This window comes from Ahaetulla prasina, chromosome 2 (assembly GCF_028640845.1).
Source record: "Ahaetulla prasina isolate Xishuangbanna chromosome 2, ASM2864084v1, whole genome shotgun sequence".
Taxonomy (NCBI): domain Eukaryota; kingdom Metazoa; phylum Chordata; class Lepidosauria; order Squamata; family Colubridae; genus Ahaetulla; species Ahaetulla prasina.
In genome coordinates, this window is record NC_080540.1 from 172267231 (window position 1) to 172286723 (window position 19493).

At 39.6% G+C, this 19493-nt stretch overlaps 1 protein-coding gene across 1 annotated transcript in view; it reads right to left on the reverse strand.

Annotated features, from left to right (window-relative positions):
- The window catches only part of MBD1 (methyl-CpG binding domain protein 1), an 82152-nt gene that overhangs the window by 14123 nt on the left and 48536 nt on the right, over window positions 1-19493 (reverse strand). The window contains exons 12-17 of the mRNA XM_058173439.1: window positions 18963-19028; window positions 18386-18442; window positions 12844-12927; window positions 11480-11644; window positions 1242-1478; window positions 5-115 (exon numbers count right to left, since the gene is read on the reverse strand). Coding sequence (XP_058029422.1) covers window positions 5-115; window positions 1242-1478; window positions 11480-11644; window positions 12844-12927; window positions 18386-18442; window positions 18963-19028 — 720 coding nt within the window. The remainder of the gene's footprint in view (window positions 1-4; window positions 116-1241; window positions 1479-11479; window positions 11645-12843; window positions 12928-18385; window positions 18443-18962; window positions 19029-19493) is intronic.

Here is a 19493-nt window from a genome sequence, read left to right on the forward strand (position 1 = left end):
TTACCAGAGAGTCACTGGATGTCTGACAATTCCCACCTGGTTCTGCATATTCTTGCTTTTTTGGGGGAGAGGTGGCAATAAGAAGATTGACTACAGGCAGTTTGGTATCTGGAACCTATGAGATACAAAATATTAGAGCCTATAAATGGAGGGTTTAAACCTAATGTTTCAAGCCACATACAAGGAACAGTTTTTAAAAAAGAGATACAAGTGGACTCTCTACCACCAGCAGTATATCACTGCTGCTCTTTCTGCCATGTTACCATGTTCATTCAATAATTGAATGAATTATTCAATTCATTACTCTGGGGGGAAAAATCTTGCTCAAGACACAACACACACACACACATCTGTGAGATCACTCTCTGCTTGACTTTTGAAAACTAGGTATCTCATACAAACAGAATAAAAAAATTTTCTTTCTGTATATTAAGAGAGAGAGAGAGAGAGAGAGAGAGAGAGAGAGAGAGAGAGAGAGAGAGAGAGAGCGAGCAAGAGAGAGAGAGAGAGAGAGAGAGAGAGAGATACTTGAAAAATGCAAGTTTGTTTGTAATTTGAAACCAGTTTTGGTACAGCCAACAAATTTAGGAGGGGACTACATGTGTGGCTTCCACATGACCCTCCTCTATTTTATAGAAAGAAAATATTAATGTACTGTACTAGAAAGCATTTGCAATGCAGTGTTTTTGAGAAAAATCAACTCAAACAAGCAGACTAAAGCAGCTTTTGGAGACGATATAAACAAAAATGCCAGGTCCCAATCCCTGTCTTAGCCAATTAAATTCATCTGTTAAAGATGAAAAGCTAGCGTATCCAAAAATGCCAGCATTGTTTAAGTCAAACAACAACGATCTTCTAAAAATCTACAAAGCATTAGACTTTCAGGATAGTGCCGCCCAACTTTTCCAATGCTCTCCTCCCACACACAGACACTTTCCCAAACCTACAAATCAGTGATCTTTATTAATAAGTTATTCAAGGCTATTTCAGTGATCAGATATTCAGTTTTGTTTTAACCTCTATTACTGATACCTTTATCTTTTTCAGCTCCTATCTAGAAAGTAACATTCTGTTTTTTATTTCACTGTTACTCTGTTTTTCAGGCAAGTGCAAACAAGAAGGTCTAACAAACATAGCAACTCCTCCCACCCTAAACATGCAACCCCAACATTTGACATTGGAGAAACAGTTTAGTGGAGGAACAGTCGTATGTGTCTTAAAAGGTACCAGCTTTCACCCACCTTTCCTATGACTGAGGTGGGTAGGATGGGGCGGTGAGGTATCTTTTGCTTTTGCTGGATATATGCTGGCACAACGGAACACTCCTTTGTAGGTTGGTGGGAGGCAGAGGACACAGTTTCCTTCTTCAGCTTCACTGGCGGTGGAGGCTGTGGCTGCAGATGCAGCTTCTCCTGCCTGGGCATCTCTAAGCCCAGGGATTTGGGCACTTCAGTCCACTCACTGGTCAACGAAGATTCCTTCAGTGCCACAGAAAAGGAAAGGAAGACATATAAACCACCTTATACTGGCTCAGCCGATGTGTCTATTGAATTCAGAATCATACAGGACAATTACTGTGAATAATTCCAGCAGAGTAGTAGTAATGGAGGACTTTTCCTATTCTGACATCAACTGGGATAGGACAAGAAGCAATGATGGAAGTTTGTCAGGAGGCGAGCCAACCTGAAAATAAGGAGGAATTTCCAAAGAGTGGAAACTATTAAGCATGTTAAGAAGTTTAATAGATAAATAAATAGTAAAATAAAATAATACTATTTATTTATTCACTTATTTATCTATTAAACTTCTTAACATTCCATCGCCCTCATATAATGCTCTTGCCTTCTGGAATTGGGAGTGCTCCACTGATGGAGGTTTTTAAGAAAAAAAAACCCTGGACAATGATTTTTCCAAGATGGTATGAGGATTCCTACCTTGAGGGTTTGATCAGGGGGTTTGATTAGAAGACCTCCAAAGGTCCCTGGTCCAGGCCTTATGATTCTATGAATCTATGAACTAACAGAGTGGTTCCAGATTAGGAAGAAACAATCCCAGTTAAGAGTTGAAGATGCCAAGGGATCAATCTGGAACTGTTACACAAGCAAATGTAAACTGGCCCTCCCTCGACTTTTTTTTTATACAAGGTGGTGCTCGCTTACCAACGGTAATTGTGACTGGGATCTCCATTGCTAAGCAATACAGTCATTAAGACACAGTGTGTCACATGACCGTACCAATTTATGACAGTAGTTCTGGCAGTCCCAGTTGCTGTCAATAGACAAATTCCACACAATCACAACAACCCATGATTGTCATTTACAACCTACTGGCTTCCCCATCAACTTCCCTTGTTAGAAGCAGACCACGAAGGCTGCAAATGGGATCACATGACAGCAGGACACCGCAACATCATAACCGAGAGCTGGTTGCCAAGCACCTGAATTACGATCACAAAACTACAGGTAGTCCTCCACTTACAATGAGGACTTCACTTCATGACTGTTCAAAGTTACAACGGCACTGGAAAAAGTGATCTATGACCAATTTTCACACTTATGACCGTTTGCAGCATCCCCATGGTCACGTGATTTACAGATGCTTGGCAACTGAGTCACATTTATGACAGTTGCAGTCCCAGTCATGTGATCCACCTTTTGTGACTTTCTGACAAGCAAAGTCGATGGGGAAACCAGATTCACTTAATAACCATGTTACTAATTTAACAACTGCAGTGATTCACTTAACAAATGCGGCAAAAAAGTCATAAAATAGGACAAACTCACTTAACAACTGTTTCACTTAGCAACAGAACTTTGGGGCTCAATTGTGGTCATAACTCGAGGTCTACCTGTATGATTGCCACAATCATAACTCATCATAACTCTGAACATTTGCTGAACAAGTGGATGTTAAATGAGAACTACCTATGTCTCCATGTATAAAACCAAAATTTAGAGCTAGGTGGTAGCATTAGCCACAAGTTGCTTCACTGTTGAAATTTTAAGCCGAGAAAATCTCAGAAGCCAAAATTTTGTCACTGAATAGGAAGAGGGGAAAAGAAGGGTCAAAAATATCTCTTTTTTAATTTTACGTCTATAGAGCAGAAATCAGCAAGCTTTTGAAGTGCGATTTTCATGTGATGTCCCAAGATCCTTCCCATCTTATTTCTAAAAATAGTCTGAAATCTAAAAAGCTTTTGATGAACTCATAAAAGTGCAGGGAAATCATTCAACATTCCATCCGTTAAAAGGAAAAAAAAACCAAATGAGGAACAGGATACACAAACAATGTTTTATTACTCAAGATTTCTGTTGCAAAAGTACAGAAACTATGTCTTATAGCCACCTGAAAATTCTTGCTCCCAGTTTAAACTAGAACTATCTTTTTTTCTTTCCTAACCCCCAACTGCATGTTACCTGCATAGTCCAAGTTAGTTTATTTATTTATTTTTTGCACCAAAGGATTGTGTTATAAATCTTAGTCCAAGTATCTTAATTAATTCCAAGTGGCTTTCATGCAATTGATAGTCTTAAAAACTCAGAAAATATTATCAATTCAAACTAAGGGTAGCAGTTAAGGCTTATTTACTGATGAGAAAAATACCTATGTTGATATTTATTTATTTAGCCCATCTCACAGAAAAGTGATTCTAAGTTTTGCACAATAAAAAGAATCATAAAATCATAAAATCAAAATATTAAAACAACTGCAATTAAAAGATGACAACAATAGTAATATAATAGCCAAGAAAAATGATGTTAAAAACAATGTGGTTATCGCATTAGATTGCCATTCCCTTGAGATCCCCAAGCCTAATTTTACTTAATTTTTAAATTAATTGATCTCCATCTGTATATACCAGATGTTCTAACACATATTCCCACCTATCGTTCTGGCAGTGCAGAAGGAGAAGAAAAGGTGAGATGGATGGATGGATGGATGGATGGATGGATGGATGGATGGATGGATGGATGGATGGGATGGAGGGAGGGAGGATCAAAATTTAGATGGTTGACTTATATTTGTAACGGTTGTAGTGTCCAGGGTTATGCAATCACCTCTTGCGACCTTCTGACAAGCAAAGTCAACGGGGAAGCCAAATTCACCTAACAATCATATATCTAACTTGACAACTACAATCATTCGCTTAATCACTATGGCAAGGAAGGTCGTGAAATAGGGCAAAACTCACTTAACAAATGTTTCATTAAACAACAGAGATTTTAGGCTCCACTGTGGTTGTAAGTCAAGGACTATCTGTAATAAATTTAAGATCCTCCCTCCAAAAAAGGGGAAGAATTGACAGAAAAACCCATAGACAAAATTCCTATAAAGTTGCCAACTCCCATGCCTGGTTACCTTGCGATTGCCCAACGCCAACTGAAACTAGTCCTTGAGATTTCCTCCTTTCCTGTAACTGTGACACAGTTACAGAATCCATACACAAGAAAAGGGAAAGGGATGCAGACCATCACTTCCTTCCATTCAGCCCTGGGGAAACTGTAGCTCAAATGACAAAATTTATTATCTGACCGGCTTAATTGTCCACCAGGGAAAGCACCACAAAAACAATGCCAAAGCACAACAGGTCTCTACACAGATGAAAAATGTGTAACAGTTTATTGGAGCCAGCTTGGAGGAGGAGGAGAAAAGAAATGCTAATAAAAATACGAAAAGGAGACAATGGGGAGGAAGGAGAAAAAAACAAAATACAGATGAAATCAGCCCATTCTTCAGGCAAAAGTTCAGGCAAACTTGAGAATGAAGACATTAGCCCACCAGCCCTTACATCCCCTCCAGGCACAGCTTAGTTAAAGGTTTACATTTGAGGGGGGAAAGAAAAACTCCTCTGTGGTTTTTTTTTAAGCTTATTCTTAAGACCTCGCCAGATTATTGTTATTTTTTTGTGAATTATCACAATCACCGCCATTGTTTTCCTTTCAGGATACTGGTTGAAATGAACCATGAGGAAATTCATATAACAAGCCAAGCAGGCAAAAGGCCTGGCATCCCTTCAATAGCTCTTGTTCTTACATTTACCTTTCTGCTTTTCCTAAGCACAGGGAAAATGTTTTCATTTCCCCACCTATTCGTCTCTGCTTATAGGCCCTTTAAGGTCGTCCTAACACTGAAAAATTCCAACATTAGAAAAGTCGGCCTTGCCTACCAGAGCCCAAACAAGAATAAGGCCCTAGTTATCTTTTTGAACTCAGAGGGTAAAAGCCAAAAGATTCTATGGTCTAGGATGCTATCCTAAGCAGCATGTATGTTGTGGTCCACCAGCAGCCTGCGAACCTGGCAGCGGAGTCGGACAGTGAGGAGGCTGGAGAGGACAATGGGCCAGTCCTGGAGTCAGGGGAAGGTCCGGACGAGGGTTCTGCATCAGAGATGGCGCCAGGGCCATCTGGGAGCAATGTGAGACTCCAGAACCTCCAGAGGTGGACAGCAGAGAGGCAGAGGAACATGAGAAGCCTGTTCTTAGTGCACGCATGCGAAGAGCTGCCAGAAGGCAAGAGCAGCTGAAGAAAAAAGGACAACTCGGGAATAAGGCCAGAAGATGATTGGCCCCTCCCATAAGGCTTAAAAGAGCAGCAATGAGCCGTTGGGTTCTTTGTAGAAAAGCAATGTTGATTCCCATGCTTCTTGTCTCTTGAACTTTGTGGAAGTTTTGCCAAGAAAAGCCTTTGTAGGTTACCAAAGACATTAAAGCGTGGTGATAAGGCCGACGGAGTGGTTATTAAGAATTTTGTTTTGGACTAAGCTGAGAATGAATTAATTCTCAGCTGTTTTAATAAAATAAGTTTGTTGAGGACTGACTTGTGTTTAGTAATCATTACTTGGGCCTTGGTCACAACAATGTAACAGGTTATTTCTTCTTCAAGTCCCAAGAAATAATACATCATCTCACAATTACATATTCAATTAAGACACACTAAAATTTACCTTTACAAATTGACTCAATGTCCATTAAAAATATATTAAGGTGAAGGTCATTTTCAGTCCTTGGCCTCATTTTCTTGTCTATATACCCATAGGAAAGGTGTATGTCTTCTGATGGAAAATCACTACATGTTCTAGTTTTAAAAAGTCAAAAATGCTGACCTGAAAACTATATTATTATTATACCTGACCATTCCAAATCGCCTGCAAGGAAAGCTACACATTTCAAGTTAGAAAGCAGGATTCAGATTGGTAATTTGGATTAGAATTCACAAATGGTTCAGACTAGAAAAGCATCCCTAATGTCTCTTCTCTAGAGGGGCAATCAAGACCCTAACAATAAAGACAATAAATGCCCTAGACCACGGGTAGTCAACCTTTTTATACCTACCGCCCACTTTTGTATCTCTGTTAGTAGTAAAATTTTCTAATCGCCCAGCAGTTGCACAGTAATGGGCCGTGCATGGCTCTCGCGCATCATGGATTGGGTTTGGGGGAGGCGCTGGCTACCAGCTCTGCTTGTCTGTTACAGCTGGGTGGTGTGGGGGAAGATGTGTGAGCTATTCTGGGATGAGGCTCTTTTGTTTGCGGTCGCACTATAGCACCATTTAGTTTCACTTACGTAATGTGAACTAAACTTATGCGCGGGCAATACAAATAGTATATTTTCAGAAATTTAAATTGTCACGGGGAATTTTATGAAAGCCTAATGAAAATGTTTTTAAATAATGCTATGAAATTTTTTTAAAAAGTCAATTAAATAAAAAAAAAAAAGGAAATTCTTCAGTATTGGACAAAACCCCTACTGCCCACCAGGAAAGCTGGAACGCCCACTAGTGGGCGGTAGGGACCAGGTTGACTACCACTGCCCTAGACTAAACAGAAAATTGAAATCTGTAGCAGACAATCAAAATTCCTCTGCTTGCCATAGAATTACCACAAAGTTTCTTAGATAAAACCTCTATTTCTAGAAGAAAATCTTTCCAAAGACTCACAACACACACTGTGAAGGAACTTTTATGCAAGATCTTTAATTGGCAAGGTTTATGCCACTCTTAGAACAAAGTTGTAGAATAGAAGTTCTCAGTTTCTGTTGCTAAAGATAAGAATGGTAGAAGACTAGTTTTCTAAGAATAGTAGAAATAAAAATAGTAAAAGACTAGTTTTGTTTTTAAACAAAAGCCAGAAGTAGTCTTCCAAGTTATTTTTCTTTTACGATTCTTTGTCTTTTCCTGTAAATACTTAACGATAGCATGCCCATTTTCTTTTTTCCATCTTCCAAAACAGTTTTTAAATATTTTTCTTTATTTTTACTATGGACTGGAGCAGATCTCTTGTTTATATGTCCAGATAAGATAGCAAATGAGCGCAACAGTAAAGTCAGGATTAGTGATCAAACACAAGTCAACACAAAACCACTCAGGGCAATGTTTACGGAATATCAAATACAACTAGGGTGGTAAAACAACAGATTATTTAGAAATATATATCCTTGTTCAAGTACTTTTCTGGGTTTCTCCACCTCTATGGCTGAAGAAAAAGATGACAGTATCCAATTCACCTTAGCAGATACCTAAGAGTCCATGCATCTTTTTTTGCATTCCCTCTATGTTGCCGCTTTCTCATTTCAATTAAAACTATGGATATAGCTTATACAACGCTTAGTCTTGCATGCAAACAACCATTCCAAAGTCATGCCAAGTGCAGATGTTTCATAATGTAAAGAATTCATCATTTCGAGAATCTAGGCCCGTGATGGCGAACCTGTGGCACGCGGAGCCATATCGGTGGGCACGCAGGCGTTGCCCTAGCTCAGCTGCAGCACGCGCCGGCCAGCTGGTGGAACCGGAAGTCAGAAAATGGGCCATTTCCTGCCTCCGCAGGGTCTTGTGGGGATGGGGAAGGCCATTTTCGCCCTCCCCAGGCTCCTAGAAAGCCTCTGGAGCCTGGGGAAGGAGAAAAATGGGCCTACCAGGCCCACTGTGCCATCATGTTCCAAAAGTGGGGGGAGGGGGGGTTGCACGCGCATGCGGATGGCAGGGCACATTGAATTATGGGTGTGGGCACGTACGTGCATGACCACCACCACCACCCCGCGCTCCCTCACTTTTGGCACGTGATGGCAAAAAGGTTAGCCATCACTGATCTAGGCCTTCTGTTCTCAGAAGATTAAAACTGCTTAGCAAGTGTGTATAAGGAAACATTTCCAAATAGCTGACCCAAGTTATAAGTTAAGCCACTAACACTTATATGACCAGATTGCTCAAAAACACCCATACAAATTCTATATGGTCCAAATTAGGTCAACCACAGAATCAAGAGAACAAACTCTTTCCTGCTGGGCTCTTCCTTAGTTCTTACAACTTTCAAACTCTACAGCTATTTAGCTCAGAGTTAAAGCCCATCACTGCAGTCAAATAAATGGGTGCTGAATTCATTTCTCCATATATGGAAGGAAAGAAACTAGAGTTAACCTCGGTAAGTAAAATCCTTGCTTGGAAAAAAGAAAATTCCAACTTTCTCCAAATCCAAATGTTGGCTCAATTCAGAAATAAGAACTGAGCTGAAAGCTGGTGACTTCTTAAGAAGATTTTGTGCAGATTGCTGTTATTTGAAGCCTACTTGCTTTTGCATGTTTTGACGCTCCCTTTTGGTGTCTTAAATCTGACTTTGGACAGACAATAAAATATTTGCCTTGTTTGTTTAATAAACCTTATATTACCTTTTTTCCCACATTTTACCATATCTGGATGGTTTCTTCCTGTATTTTAATCTGTATTCAGATTAACAAGATCAGGATAAATACCTCGCTCCAGAACTGGCAATACTATAATACAGTCAAACCTTCACAGGATTAACCAAGGAACATTATTTTAAGTGGCATAAATGCCAAATCAGCAGGGATTGCTTCATAGCAGAAAGTCCTGGATGTAAAAGAAGCAAAGCTTGTTATATCTAAACAAAAAATCCTACAAATCAAATCCAGAGAAGTGTGATCAAACTCAGAGAGACAGTCCCCGCCAGTGCAGGACAAAGAGTGAAGCTGGAAGTAAAAAACAATACCCTCCAAAACAACACTGTTCTTTTTCATATCATTCTTTTTAAATATATTAAATATAACAATAAAATACAAACAAAACAATATTAAAAAAAAAGAAAAAATAGAAGGTACTACAAATGATCTCTTCTTCCTATCTCCCATTTCTTATCTATAAACAAGTCCTTAAAATGTCATCATTTCCATCCTGATGTCATCAAAAGTTAAGTTACAAATGATTACATTAAGTGATAACATTGTATCTATTTTAACCTTGACCAAATAAACTCAACTCAGAAAGCTCAAGGAGCTGCTGGTTCAGTTCTACAGAGGAATTATTGCGTCTGTCACCTGCACCTCTATAACTGTCTGGTTCGGTTCTGCAACCCAACAAGAAAAACACAGACTTCACAAAATAATTAGAACTGCAGAAAAAACAATTGCTATCAACCTGCCTTCCATTGAGGGCCTGTATACTGCACGAGTCAAAAAGAGGGCTGTGAAAATATTTACAGACCCCTCACATCCTGGACATAAACTGTTTCAACTCCTACCCTCAAAACGAGGCTATAGAGCACTGCACACCAGAACAACTAGACACAAGAACAGTTTCTTCCCAAACGCCATCACTCTGCTAAACAAATAATTCCCTCAACACTGTCAAACTATGTACTAAGTCTGCACTACTATTAATCTTCTCATCCTTCCCATCACCCATCTCTTCCCATTTATGGTTGTATGACTGTAACTTTGTTGCTTGTATCCTTACGATTTATATTGACTGTTTCCTAATATGATTTGATTGCTTATTTGTTCCTTATGACTATGATTAAGTGTTGTACTTTATGATTCTTGATGAATTTATCTTTTCTTTTATGTACACTGAGTGCATAAGCACCAAGATAAATTCCTTGTGTGTCCAATCACACTTGGCCAATAAAAATTCTATTTTATTCTATATTCTATAAGCCAACTTTATATTCCTTACTTTTACTTCTAACAATTGTAATCTTGAGTTCCTTTAAATAGTGTCTAGAATTTGATTTCCTTTTATTTTTTCTTTCTCACAAAATTCTTCAAAGCTTTAACAAACCTCTTCTATAAAACCAATATAAGAAAATTATCCAGGTCACTTTCTTAGTTTGTTATTTGTTATCTTATAATCATCAATACATCAGTTTCTTTTGTATATCCAGTGTAATATCTTTTTCCATGTCATTCTTGTAGCCTTGAAATCAATCTCAAATCTTGCCAGCTAAAATTTGTTTTTCTCCCACAGTAGCTTTTAGATACAGAGACACACACACTTAAATGCTGTAAAACGTATTGATCCAACGAATTCCACTGGTGCCAATTTGCTTTTAGATTCAATTCAAAGTATCGATTGTGACCTATAAAGCGCTACATGGCATGGGGCCAGGCTACCTATAGAACCATCTTTGTCCCATCATGGTTGGTACCCTGAGAGCTCTCTTTCTCAGCCTGGCTAAGCTGAGCTCGACACTCTCTTTGTTTTTTTAATTAATTTCTAACAGATTTTAATAATCTTTGACTCCTTTTAAATTCTACATTTTCTAAATTTGTAATTGTTAGACTGTGTTTTTATATTTTAACAGTTTATTGTACACTGCCCAGAGGCTCTCCCCAAGAGAGATGGGTGATTCAAAAATGTGAAGAAAATAAAATAAATAAATAGGATTCCTTTAAATGCTTGTGATCAATGTACTGTACATAAACCACAGGAAGTACATACAGTTGGGAGTACTGGTTGAAGTTAATAAGTCCACCACAGTTACTCAATGTACATATTCTCCCTTTGTGCATGTGATCACAGATATAGTCTGTTGGGGGTAAAACGGGGAACACATATAGTGGAGTTTCTGTCTGCATTCCCTATAACACTGAATATTGTCTGGCAATTTTAATGCAGGAATTGATCTAATGACAAGGGAAAATGAATTATTATGGCTTTATCCTGTCGTCTTATTTTGTCACTGCCACCAGATCAACCTTAAAACAAATGATTTCAAACACAAATCAATTAGAATCTGCTATTCACCTCCAGGAGGTATTTATAAACAATCTATTTCAGGTTGCCCATCCCTGGAATAAAGAAACTGGAGTTGATCAATCCTGACAATAAATAGACATTAGATCTGACAATTAGTCAACAGGCTAATTAGTCAATTAGACAATTAGTCAACAAAATGCAACAAGACCTACAACTTGAGGGAGGAGGGAAGGGGGTTTTCTGGGAGGGAGGGGGGGGGAAAAAGGGGGGGAAATGTTTTTGTTTTTTTAAAACTTTTTCAATAAAAAAAAAAAGACCTACAACTTGCAAGACTTTATTAGTAGGAGCTCTTGATACCCACACTTAGCTTAGAGAAGTATGAAATGGCTTACAACATACTGGTACTACATGATGAAAAGAAATCTCTATTGAGAGCAAGTAGCAAAGTGATTATAGAGAACACAATAAAACAAATGAGAAGGTGCACCAACCATTGCAAACTGCAGGCATCGTCTCCACCGGCACTTCTGCTGTTTGAGGTTCTGCCCTCCAAATTTGGGCTTGTCACAACAGAAATCACAGCGGCCACAGTCTGTTTTCAGCAGACAGGCTTCACATTCACCACACTTCTGGTTTTGCTGATTTTTGGAGGAATGCTACGAGGAGAAAAAGGGAGCTATCAAGCCAGGAAGAATATGCTGCAAAGCCTAGTACAGTATCTAAATAATCCAGTTATTTCTAAAAGGCGCAAAGTTTATAAATTCTGTACTATGTGAGAATTACATTATCTCAAATGCATTAATTGCATTATCTCAAATGCAATTAAAGCATAAACAATTCAACTAGCCAGCATAACTAAATGTCTATGGAGATTCTCAGTCATCCAGGTGATGGTTGTCCCAAACGTGCTTTTTCAAGAAGCAATTGGCCTTTCTTTGTTTTTCCTTGAAGACATTTTGCTTTTCATTCAAGCCCAGAACTGAAGGAAGCTTCATGGATGAGAAGCGAAACGTCTTCAAGGAAAAACAAAAAAAAAGTCCAGTTGCCTCTTTAAAAAATCACTTTTGGGAAACCATGATCTGGATGACTGAGAATCTCCGTAGAGAATTCAACTATTCTTTTTCAGAAATCTTATCACCATTGTGTATTGCAGGAATTTTTAAGCTACAAAGCCAGTTGTTATAGTAAATTTTAGAAAATCAAGAAAATTAAAATTGTTCCCTGGACCAACGTAGCTCTTACAGTCTAACAAGAAACAGAGATTCAAACCTGTACTTTTGAAGAAGATAGCTGCAATATTCTTTACTTGCTATAGCTATACTAGTGATCGCTGAGATAAGGACACAGACCTTCATATCAAGTTTTAGCTTCTCAGAGTTATATAAATTCAACTTGTTTGATCCGCTAGTTTGATCTACTATAACCACCTGGAAGAATCATCTAAGTATTAAGACGAAAAGTGGCAACCTCCAAGGACTGTACGCTCAAATCTTCCTTTTCTTTCTTACGTTGTGCATTTGTCAAGAATTACTGTTCTAAGATTACTGAAATTAGATCAGGTATTTTATTGCTGCCTCTGCCTCTTTGGAGAATGACAGACTTACAAAACTCTACAAAGCAAGTTCTATAGCTACTCACTTTCCTTCCTCCCACTTTGGCTACTCATAGCCCATTGGATCCCAATAAAGAATCTGTTTTGCACTTCACCTGGGAGTGTGGATTTGCTTTGTAGTGGATTCACCTAGTCCTCATCAGCTGATGAGTTCACCTATTTAACCCATTTGCCCAACCTGTTAACTCAAAATTGGCCATGTTCCAGATAAATCCGAAAACCGAAAGAAGAAACACATTTTACCACACTGTTCTTGAGTTTAGCCACAGGATGCTTGGGAGGACGGCCCACTTTCTTCCTCTCTTTCGCCACTCCCAATTGCTTCTTCTGTTGGGAGGAACCCAACATAAGTTAGTGGCTGGGAGGACTTGAAATTCTTACTTGTTCCCCAAGACATTTTTAGTTCAGAAAGTTGGAAAATATTGCGGCGTTCTTCTCCCACTGAAAGACTCTCTCTGCGGTTTGTGTGGTGTACTTTGAAGTACAAAAAAGACCCAGCATTACATGCCTTGTATCATAGCATAGCCAAATGAAATGAGTACAGGACTAATTAGGGAAGAGGATTCCAAGAAGAGTTATGGAGCAAGTGCAGTGATTTTGATGCCTTTTATTAATACCATCTAGATTTTAACCATGTAAGTTAATCCTCGACTCACAACCACAATGGAGCCCAAAGTTTTTGTTGCTAAGTGAGACCGTTAAATGTATTTCTCCCCATTTTATTACCTTTCTTGCCACAGTTGTTAAGTGAACCATTGCGGTTGTTAAGTTAGTAACTTAATTTACTAACTTAAGTTGTTAAGTCAGTTGTTAAGTTGATAAGCAAATCTGGCTTCACCACTGAATTTGCTTGTCAGAAGGTCATAAAAGGTGATCCCATGACCATGGGACACTGCAACCATTTTAAATCCATGCCAGTTGCCAAGCATCCAAATTTTGATCACTTGAACATGGGGATGCTGCAATGGTCAAAAGTTTGAAAAACGGTCACAAATCACTTTGTTCAATGCTGTTGTAACTTTGGTCACTAAAAGAATGGTTTTAAGTTGAGGACTACCTGAATAAGGTAACTGATTTGGAAAAATGATAAGTTCCCTCTCCCCCTTTAATATACATTTTGAACAGGGTTGTTTTAGATTCAGGTACAGCACACTGGGATGCCAGCCACACTACTGCTGCAAAGCCCACCCTGGATACTCTTAGCAGTTCCTAGCACCGTTGTTCTTAAAACCTGTTGGAGCCACACTCTCCCAGCTCAGGAGTCACAGTCCTAAGTATGCCTAGCACCAGTGGGATCAATTTGGCCTTTATTTTTCCAAATCCTAGTTCCTCTAACTCCTCCTTCAGGCCCATGTACGTCTCCAGCTACTCATATTCTGTCTTCCTGATGTCGCTGTCACTTAGTATTGCTATATCTCTCACCATCACTGTTTTCTGCTCCTGTTGTGTCTCGTCCGATCTCACCACCACAGCTGGGGTCTGCTTATCTGCTTCCGAACGCTGAAGAATGTCCTAGCATGCCTCCCGGCCCCAGCCCTGGCTCCATGCCCAGACAGGCTGAGGAGGGGGCATCTCCCGGCCCCAGCCCTGGCTCCATGCCCAGACAGGCTGAAGAAGAGCAAGTATCTCCAGCCCCCAGCTCTGGCTCCATGCCCAGGCAAACGGAGCAACTAGACCCCTCCCCCTCCTCCACAGCATGTGAGCCTGAGAAAGGTTTATTACCAACAGCTGCCGATTGGAGTTCAGAAGAATTGATAGGCGGCAGCATCAGAAGGAAGGGAGGGGCAGGCCTGGATAAGTGCTGAGTCATGGAGCCACACCCCATGGTCTATATAAAGGATCTGCTTTCTGGCAGTCTCTGAGTCAGGCAAAGTCTAAACATATCTTGCTGAAGTCACTTTCTGGTCTCCTGCCTGCCCTGAGGACTTTGCTAGGACTTTGGCAGAGCTGCAGAGGCACACCTGATTCGGATTTCCCTGACCCGGCCGTCAACGGAGGAGTGGAACACGACAGCTCCTTGTCTACTATCACAATGTCTGGTTGACTGGCCAGTAGCTGCCTATATATCTGAATCTGGAAATCACACAGGCTCTTAGCCCTGTTATTCTCCATGACATTCTAGGGAATCTTCCATCAGGCTTGGGAGAGTCTAGCCCATATGCTGTGCAGATGTTCCTGTATACAATGCCAACAACTTGGTGGTGCTGTTTAGTACTGGTAGATGCAGAGTCTGTACCTTGGGTCCTTAGTGTAGTAGGCTCCTGCCTCTCTGGATATGGAATTTTAGTGCCTCCTGTTCTGCTGCTAATATCAGTGCCTCAATGCTGTCTTTCACTCCAGACTTTTCCAGCCACTGGTAGAATTTTCCAATGTTGTCCATCACACTATCTGTAAATGATACATCCCATCCATGATCTTGTCTTGCCCTGACACTTCCTCTGTTTGATCTTCTTTCCATGTCTGTTTCTGCCTCAGGCATTCTCTCAGCAGCTTATCTTTGGTGAAATATTACTGAGGTATTCCTGAATGCTCTGAGTTTCATCCAAGATTGTGGACTATTAGACCCAGCCCACCTTCCTTCCATCTGATGTAGTCTCTGGGTTGGGATGAAAATACATTGTGAAGAGCTTCCAGGTCTCAACTTGGCCAGCTACCATACTGTCCTCTGTCACTATATTGGCAGAATATCTTATGACCAGCAGAGTATATGTGTTTATGATGTGGATCTTGTTCTTCACATTGAGCTGGCCCTTCATAATCTGTTTTATCTTTGATGGTACTTGGCTGTTGCTATTTTCCTTGCCTCCTCATTGTGATATCACTGTGGGATATCAATATACATGTAGCTAGTTTATATGGCTGCTATGTGGCCCATTGGTAGCCCCACTGTCTTAATTATCTCCTCTCTCTTTACTATGTTCCAGCCATTTCTGTGAATGACCTCCCAATGTCCTCTCTGTAGATCAATGTCAGATGGATCTGTGAGCTGATCTCTTATTCATTCTTAGCACAGAGCTTTATGTCATCCATATGGAAGAGGTGGCAAATGGTACTTCCACTCTTGAACATGTATCCATATCCAGTCATTGTGATTATTTGGCTAAGGGGTGGGTGGGTTCAAGCTTGTGCAGAACAGCAGCAGGGACAAGGCATCACCTTGGTACATGACATACTTGATCACTTGTGCAAACTTTCTTGAATTGACTTCCAATGTTGTCTTCAACAGTCCCACTGAGTTCTTGAGGAAGGTCCTTAATGTTATGTTGACTTTACATAGTACCTGGAATTCACAGAATCATTTGTGCGGTACTGAGTCCAAAGCTTTCCAGTAGTCAATCCAGGCTGCTCTCAGATTAGTCTCTCTAGACCTTGGGTTTGGATGATTGTTCTATCTATCAGCAACTGGTGTTTTGAGCTTCTACGCAGTATTGTTTCCAATCCACATATTGGCCCATATGGTCCTGTAACTTGGCAGCTATAATGCCTGATAGGATTTTGCATGTTGTGGGGAGGCTGGTTATTGTTTGGCAGTTGGGTGGTATTGTTCCCTTGGGAGAGGGGATATTTCATGATCAGCATTGTCCTTTCTGGATAAGAACTACTTGCCAGCAGCTGGCTTGTCTGTGCTGCTAGGCATTCATGCCCTGCTGTTAATTTTTTTAGCCAGTAGGTATTGATCATCTGGGGCAGATGCTGTCCCATTCTTCAAGTTCTTGACTCGCTACTGGAGATCTCCTACTGTGACAATGACTAGTTCCTATTCTGGAAGATAATTATGGTCTGTTCTCAAATCCTGCAGCCACTTTACATTGGTGTTATGTCTCTTCTCTTTCTCTCATATGTTCTTCTATTATTGTTCACTATGTTGTTGCACTGCAATTGAGAGGACACCTTGGACAGTTCTTGGGGGAATAAAGTGTTTTATCTTCTTGGCTTTGCTTCTCTAGTATATCTCCTTAGCCTAGCAGTCAGGGCTGAGTCTTTGTTTAGCAGTCTATAGGGCTTAGGAGTTAGGTCCTTGTATTTTTTTTTTAAGTAGCCAAGTCTTATTCTTAATCACGACATACTTTTGTAATTCAACGAGCTGGCTAACCTCTAAGTTGCCATGATTTTAGCCATTAATCTCATTTTAAGGGGAGGGGTGTGTCTATGGTAGTTGTTATATACTGTTTTTGATCATGTAGGCAAGCATCCCCAGGATTACAGTGGCTGTAAGCTATACCAGTTCATTGTTTTGAGTTATGGTGGTAGCAAGGATTGTCATGAGGGCTCTTTTGGCATCTTCTAGCTTCCTATTTGATGGTACTTCTCCACTGAGCCTTGGTAATCGGCCCCAAGAACTGACTCCACCTACCATAGTTTATCCATGTTCTTGTGCCTCATATTAGCTACTGGGAGCCATGGTGACTCAGTGGTTACAATGCTGTATTGCAGGCTAACTGTGCCCAAAGCCAGGAGTTTGGTCCTGCACAGCTCAAGGACCAGCTAAAAGTGCTCTTGCTTTTGCTCTTGCTACCGAGCTTTGTAACGGAGGGGATAACAGTGACATTCCAGCTACAGGTGTTGGTTGCATATCCAACTGTTCTTCAAGGTGTTCTTGAGTCTGGGATGTAATATGTAGTTGACCTACCTCAAGTTGTGAGAGCAGTTTCCTCTTCGCTATGTTGAAGCTCTGGTTAAATAACTGTTTCTCAGTTAGTGTGGATACAGATCTTTTATCTATAGTTCTTTCATAGGGCTGTTGTTATAGTAGCACTCCATCAGTTCCTGGTTCTCTTGTCTCACCCATGTATAGTTTGTTCCAGTAGCCCACTTAATTATCAGATTTTGTCCTCGTTCCTCAGAGTCCGACACAGATTGTATTAATCTAGACAGCATCTGAGTCAGCATGACTTTTCTAATTCACCTAACTCTCATATCTGAGTTAGGAAGTTGACATGTTAGGGGGTCTTTTTCCAGAGATTATAAGTAATGTAGGTATCAGCCAGGATTCAAACCCCAGTCTCCCATATCCCAGGCGGCGCACTATCACTCTATCACTCTAGAGATATCTTAAGTCCCACCAATTACTCTATGAAACTACCTGGATCCTACTACAATATTAACTTTTGTCAGTTTCATCCAGAACACAAAAAAATCCAAATGAGTGAGAGTTAGTTGGAGCTGAAAGAGTAGTCTTTCCTTAAACCTGAATCAAATACACATCTAAATAATGAGAGAGCTAACCAGATCAAATGTTATTTCAAATTTCATATGAATGTCTTTTACTTTCCCTCCAAACCTGTCAACAAATAACTCAGTCTCAGATCCCAGATTATGCTGTACTGAAATGCTCTTTGCTTCAGAATTCTCCATTGAAGACCACTGACACTTTCACTTTCTCTTTCTTTTTGTTTTTCTTTTTCTCTTTCCCATTTTGGGGAAACAAGTTATGTTCTGATATTTTTGGTTCTGAAATTCCAATATTTCCCATCATTTCTAAGGGACCAGACTGATATATACCTTCAACATTTTGAACTGAAATAAGTTATTTCAGTTATTATCTTCGCCAAACTAGAAAAGGCCAGAACATTTTATCATTGTTCAAAGGAGCAGAAATATATAGTACAAGTAGGATAAATGTGGATGGCTCTATTTTATAATTCCTTCACTAGAAAACATTCAAGATCCCTCTGTCCACGTGGATTTGGGTATCCCTAAGCACTATACCACACGAATATTTACTATTCAATTTGCAAGAGAGACCAGCCTATTTGCTATATATTTCCCCCTACTGCATACATACCCTATGCCTTACAAGTGGATTGTCTCCAGGATCCCTTTGTATGGTAGGTTTCCATTTCTAGAATAAGAAGCAAGACAGAACAAGTGATGGAAATAGCAAATGGAAATTACAATCTAAGTGGAAACATATGAGACTGAAGTAAGGCTAAGCTGCCTTCCCTAACTCCTGTAAGTTAACCAAATGCATTTTCTTTTAACATTAATTAGAGTTTTTCAAAATTGCATCCACGAGAAAAGGGAGAAAATTAATTTCTAAATAAGGAGTGAAAATAAGAAAAAAAATGCTTTATAATTATATAAAAAATACCCCATCTATTGCACTTAGTTCAGGAGGAAAAGGAAAGCATTTTCAATTGCTCTTCCAGCCATATTTGTTCCACCCAATTTCCAGATTTAACAATTGAACATTTTGAAGAACATTAGAAAAAAATGATTCGGAATTATTTTATCTTTTGGAATGAGTACAGCATATGTTGCGATTCAATTCTGCTCAACTCACATACATAAATTATAGATTTTATGTCAGGCAATTTATATTATAGTACTAGCCTAATAGAACAGGTATGCAGACCACTTACTGGGGTAGCAGACTGCCTCCGGTGGGGATGGCCTGGGGCCAACTGAGCCTTTGGAAATTGCCCACCCTGACAGCCAAAGAAACGAAGACAGCAAAGAAAATGAGAGTGAAGACAGTCAGCGTGCTCAAAGATATTGGAAAGATCCTTGCCTGAAACATCTATATAAGAAAGCTCTTCAATCTTTTTATTTATTTATTTATTTATTTATTTATTTATTATTTAAACTTTTATACCGCCCTTCTCCCGAAGGACTCAGGGCGGTGTACAGCCTACATTAAAACAGTTAAATATACAAACTTAAAATAACAATTAAAAAACTTATTCAATAAAGGCCGAAATTAAAACCGTCAAATTGACCATATTAAAATACCCAATAAAATTATTAAAATTGAAAAAATTTAAAAATTAAAATTCAGGCCAGTAAAGTTTCATTAGGTTAATAGTGTGCTGACGGAAATGTTCCATAAAGCACATTAAAAAAAATACAGTATGTTGCATTCCATACTGACCTAGAAGACTGACAATGTGAGA